Source organism: Otolemur garnettii, unplaced genomic scaffold (assembly GCF_000181295.1).
Source record: "Otolemur garnettii isolate 467f Iridium unplaced genomic scaffold, OtoGar3 scaffold00086, whole genome shotgun sequence".
Lineage (NCBI taxonomy): Eukaryota > Metazoa > Chordata > Mammalia > Primates > Galagidae > Otolemur > Otolemur garnettii.
In genome coordinates, this window is record NW_003852481.1 from 6,841,033 (window position 1) to 6,847,262 (window position 6,230).

General features: G+C 43.1%; 1 protein-coding gene across 1 annotated transcript in view; it reads right to left on the bottom strand.

Moving 5' to 3' along the window:
* The window catches only part of CADM1 (cell adhesion molecule 1), a 338,357-nt gene that overhangs the window by 24,195 nt on the left and 307,932 nt on the right, over window positions 1–6,230 (bottom strand). The window contains 1 exon segment of the mRNA XM_023516068.1: window positions 1,667–1,699. Coding sequence (XP_023371836.1) covers window positions 1,667–1,699 — 33 coding nt within the window.

The window sequence follows — 6,230 nt, forward strand, 5'->3', positions numbered from 1 at the left end:
GTAGTTAATTACAGGGAGCTCAGAACTTAAAGTATCTTGAAAAGAAGAGAACAAATTCTTTCAAATTACATTAAAATAGCCCTCTGAGAATAATCGATAAAAGTCAGGAGGTGCTCAATTAATGATGGAAACTACAAACGACTAAGCTTAATGGAGTGCAAGGCCTACCACGGTCCAGGGCTACGGGGCGTTGCCTCGCAAAGTGCAAGTTTTACACCCAATTGATTTCTCATGGCTGTCAGTGTACCCGGCCCCCTTAACTAATCTCATGAACTTTTCACTTTGTGCCAATGACAAGAAAGGGCAGAACCAGGTGGGAGTGAGGTGAGGAGGGATAAATCATTCAGTACCTACACTTGTTTCTCTGAATTTCTCATAGGCTGGTCCAAACGTGGGGTGAACGGCCAAGCATCAAGCCTGACCTTCAAGGACGGCTAGCACGGGGCAGCTCTTAACTTAGAGATTTCCAGCCGGCAAGTTATCAAAGGTAGGTCCTCTTTAAGGAAGGAAGTCTGTGCTGAGACATGTTCCTCCAAAAGTTGAATTCACACTACAGGGTGGGCTGATCACCTCTTGTCACTTACATGATAGATTTCCACCCTGTACGACAACATGCCAAGTGATTAAAGAAGGCCCTTTGCCAAGCCATTCCCTTGGATTCAATTATTAAAACTCAGCCCATTTTAAAACTAACGTATCTTTCTCAAAGCACAATCTTGTCGGGGTTAGATTTGACCTAAGTAAGAAAGTCATATACAGAGGAAACATGATTCTCATTTTCTGATTGGAGAGACATAGAAAAATTAATACTTAGTGCAATCCAGTCACTGGTGAGATGCGAAAGGAAGACTGTTTTTCTTAATGCCCCTCTTGAACTCTACACAGCTTTTTTTATCACCTGTTGCTTGAAAACTTAACCAATTGTTTACTATTTTGCCTCTTAGACACCCATATACCCATGACTTTTTAAAAAAAGTCTTAGTTAAGGCTGTTAAAATTGACATGCAGTATCATTCTTGGATTGCAGAGGTTTCCTGACATAGGTGAACATGAGTTTATATGAACCCCTAGAAATTAAGAGTGAACGGGGCAGGTGTGGTGGGGGTAAATAGGATTAGGTACATAATTACGGTCATGATCTTTCTAAAGAACAGGGACTCTTCCTTATGGCCAGCTCGTAAATATGAGCAGACATCTTCCTCCCGAGCTACACTTACACCTCAACATTCCTGAGTGACACAAAGGACTCCTTTCTAAAATTTGTCTGGGACTCTGACCTATACCCTATACACAAAGAAAGCAACTAGGCCTTTAATTCCGATGCTGTGTTTTTGAAGGCAAATATTAGTTTTTTGAAATCTCACCTAATGCAAGGTTTGGTGGAATCTGCTAAGTAGGGAGAACTTGGGACAACTGAAACTCACACAGGGCCCAGCCGGCCGGGGAGGAGCGGGCCTCGTCTCAGACTGCAACCATCGGCTACTGAACTCACAACAGAAATGACAAGACTCGGAACTCTTTCAAGCTTTAAAAACTTATGGTCTATTTATGAGATGGGTCTACTTGAAACACGATTTCCCTTGAAGACCACATTTCTCTTTTTCCCAGGCTTGCCTTGCCTCTCAGCAGCGCTGAGCAAGTAGATAAACAGTAATGTGATACCAACCGTGAACTGCTGGTTCTGTCGTCGCCGTTGTGTCTACAGACGGGAACAGAGGATTGGAGGAAGGGAAGAAACAGGAGGAACGGCATGCAAAAAAAGGGAAAATGGAAAAAAAATGGAACAGATAATATATGAGCAAGCTTTCAAAGAACATCGCGTGACAAGCAATAATAAATGAGAAGCAAAAAGCATTTGAAGTGAGTTGCACTGTTTTAAGACATGCCTGGAGCTCAAAGCTGCGAGCCAGTGAGGAGAACAGTAAATTCTTTGGTTCTGGGGGTCTTGCCAGGACACATATTTGCTAGTCCATAGTCAGGGGAACATGCAAAGTGATGAGAAACACCAGTGCAAACTCAGTGGCTGGTAGATGGCTCTTAACGCATCAAGGCTCAGGACTGCACAGAGAAGCTCAGTCGGAAGGCTGGTTAAACAATGGACTCATACATTCAAACATTGCCTTTGTTTTAACCCGACCCACCCAGGCTCTCAGGCTTCTTGACTGCCAATGAAGCATCGCTGAATCCATGGCACTTTGGGGATCCTTTTACTGCTTCCACTCAGATGCCTGGAGATGAACACACAGGTTCAAGTTTTCCATCCAGTATATCATTTCAGCAGAGTTTAGCTGGAGAGTTCAATTAACTGGGAGGCCATGGCAATGAACGTGTTCAGGTTTTCACAGATTAACTACTGTACACACACACACACACACACACACTCCTCTCTCTCTCTCCGCTCTGCAGCTTGTAATGTTACAACCTCAGAGCAGAGCCTTTCATGAAAACTCCCAAATCCACGCCATCTGCCAAGTGCCCTTTCTAATCATGTGACATTCCACAAGTTGAAGTATTCGGGCGTCTCCGTGCTCACTGTTCACCAGTGTGGCTGCCAGCCGTCCCGGCTTCACGGCTGCATCGGGAGACAAGTGTGGCTATTTTCTTCACTGCTAGACGAACTTGCTGCGGAAGAAAACGGGGTTTGTCTCTTTGTTCTCCTGTTTCTGGTGACGCTCAAGTTTCCACCTCCTCCTCCTACCAGGCTCCTAGCCCAGGCCTGCTGCACTGGTGCCTCTTCCCAGGAAATTCTTCCAAGGGGCTGGAGGAATTTCCTCTTTACTTCTGGCTAGACAGGAAGTGGGGTAAATATCTAAGGAAACACAGGGTGAGGTTCTTTTTCCAGAGTCATTTTAACGACACTCTTCTTGTCACCTTCACTCCAATGACAGCTCCCTGGCCATACTTGCATTTGGAGTTCTGTACCTCTCAACTGCGTTCCTTCTGTCCCCTTTTGGCCAGAAAGGAACGGTGACACAGAGATGAGCGCTAGTCATCTCTAGTGAAAAGCTGCTGGCTGCAGTGGGAATCTGGGTTAAAACTGCACATAGTCCCCTGTCCTTTATTAGAATGAAGCTACTTAGCTGGTAACTGTGATCATGAACTTTAGAGACTCCACAAGACTTGTGCAGACTCGACACAGGCAATGTTTAAATGCACTGGAACGTCAAACATAACTTTTTTTGGACCAATGAGCCTGGTGCTTCTGATTTATAAATGGGACACATGAATTCACACCGGCATTCCTCTTCAGTTGGCACGCTTTCCTCAGGATCCTCTACCACCAAAAAATCAGAACCCTTCTGAGGAGCCAGAATTAACCAGAACTCTGAAAGGCCAATGCGGCTTAATATAACTGAACTGAGTCTCTGAAGAATAGATGAAGGAAAGAAAACATAAAATACACTGCATCAAAACAAGATACTTACTCACAAGTCAAGTCGGTGTGCATAAAATAGCAGTAAAAAAAAAAAAAAATACAGAAAACCGTACAGTTCAAAGACAGTCTACACCAGATCTTCCAGATTCTCTGGACACCGATGAGATACCCAAGACCAGCATTAGTCAGTGGTACTTTAAATTTGAGGGGCAAAAATCAAATGCACATTTGTACAGAAACATTTCTATGTGCGTTAATACACTTTAGGGATAGGTACTGGCTCCTTTCCAAAAAAAGAAAAAAGGGCAATAAACATTTTGGCAGATTATTTTTATAGAAGTACTTCTAATACGTTTTATTGTCACCAGGTAAATAATTAGTATGAAAAGAAAGAAAGGAGGTGGAATAAAACTGAGGGGTTAGAGTCCTCAAGAACAGTACCTGGGCATTAGCCAGTGACCCCAATTTTCTGTCTTCCTACAAGAGAACGTAACGTCAGCTTTAATATGAAATTACAGCAAGTGAGGCTGGGCGGTAGCTCCTGTGTGTGTCCTAGAGAATCAATGCTGGAAAACACATAGTACGTCCTGCTCCCCCATTCTGGGGAGGGGAAATCCATCAATTGCACCCAAAAGGGGAGGAAAAGGGGGTGTTGAGAGGCAAAGCACATTCTAAACACTTAAAAGCAAACACACGTTCAAGTCAAACAACGTGGCTCCTGCAGCTAGTGGTTCAGCAGTGGGGTGGGAGACCGCAGCAGAGACGCAGGTTGGTGACAACGTTCAGAACAAGAGTGGCGGTGTATCTGGGGAGTCGCTGACTCCATGCCTCTAAGAGCATCTGGTATGCTGCTTGAACAGAGGCTATTTCAGGAATTATGAAAAAATTCTTTAGAAATGACTTTGTGCTGCCCGCAGGAGAGCACTGGGCCAGGATCTAATTCTCCTTCCTAACTGCATTAAGACTTCATACAGAAACCACAGGGACCCGGGCTCGGGGGTTGACTGCAACTCTGTAAAGTGGGGTGTGTTAGGGGTATCTTCATGAGAAGACGTGGAGACACAGGCAAGCCCACCCTGTGAGTCAACTTGTGGGGTCCCCAGCTTGTCTGATAACATTCTAAGGGCACAGGCAAAATGCAAAGAGTACATTTCTAATATAAGCGATAACTGCTGTCATCAGCTTGAAACACGAGAGGGTCTGATTGCCCTGACAAAGGCTTTTTAAAACTCAGCAACAAAGGTTGCTGCTTTCAAAAAAATCATCTTTGATCTAGCCCTGAGAAAAAGAAGTCACCAAAAGTTGAGTGGTGGTGTTGGGTTAAGAAATTTAAAAGGCCTAGCTAAGCTCTAGTCTGTAGTTTAATTTCAGTTACAACGAGAGCAAATTTATTGTGAATTTATTTTATATGGCAAAAATAAAAAACAAACAAACAAAAAAACCCCAAAACAAAACAAAAAATCCCATGTTCTTGAAAGCCCAGTAAGTGTGCATGATTTTAATCATCCTTTTCTGTTTTTTTTTTTTTTTTTTTTCCACAATTTTAGGCCGGGGCTGGGTTTGAACCCGCCACCTCTGGCATATGGGGCCGGCACCTTACTCCTTTGAGCCACAGGCACTGCTCTTTTCTGGTTGTTTTATGAGCATACTCAAACAAGGTATTCAAGTAAGGGCCCTACACTGTTATTTGAAAGATGCACGTTTTTCTCAGTATTGACTTCTATCGCCTCTCAGTTCTACAGTTTATGGCACCCTACCTCGAATAAATGAAAAATCACCTGTATTTCAAGTTGCAGAGTATATTTACAAAATGAAAAGCTCTGACAATGTGTGAAATTAGAGATGCTAGCCATTTAACCAAGTAGAAAAAAAAAAAAAAGGCCGCCTAAGAGGCAGCTGGGCAATATTTAGTTGAAACAGTCATGTGTAAGCTCCACTGTGGCACATTCTAATCCTTTCATATGGATTCTCTCCAACTTAGAATTGTTCATTGAGTGTGACAGACTGGGAGTTTAAAACTAATCCATAAATTGGTCCGTGGTCTCAAACACAACGGGTGCCATAAATGAAAATGAAAATCCTAGAACAAAATTAAATTCACAACCTAAAATACTTCTTCCCCCCCCCCCCCCAATTGATCTGCGGTGTCTCTGCTTTAACAGTGCACAGGCTGGCCGCAAGACTGTGCTTTGGGGTGTGCGGGGGTAGGGTCTCCATTAAAAAAGCCGTGGTGGAATAACCCAGAGCACCCAAGTCTGCTCGAAAGCAGAGTTTAATTGTGAAGAATTTAAATTTTCCCATTTTGATTGTCAGAAGCTTAAATGAAAAGCATACTGAGCAGTCCAGACATATTTTAATACACTTTCGCCCAGTTTATTTTCTTAACTAAAGTCAATAAGAAGACAATGGGTTTTCTTAATTGAATTCCCCTTCAGTTTGTGTTATGGAGGTGCTTTAAATCTGGACACGAGGGCAGGAAGAGGAATTCCCCTGACGATTTTATTTTCATAGTTAAGCTGTGCTGGCCAATATATATTAAATACAGGGAGGTTTTTTCCCCCCTTTTCTTTCGACTTATTTGAAACCTATCGAAAGGAAAAATAAGTGCTGGGAAATTAAACTCTGAAATGTATTTTCTCCTCGTTAATTTTCGGTCTCCCTATGTTAGACTTTCATTAAACTTCTGTTTCTTAGGGAATGAGAGAAGTGGATAGACACAGAACTGAAGCTAAAAGGCCCCCATCGGAGAGCCCTGATGATAAAGCTCTCTTACTCTTTAATGTCACCTCCCCTTTGAGTGACGGGAGAGTCTGTGGCACAGAACAGCAGGGAGGGGACTTGATTTTTTTTTTTT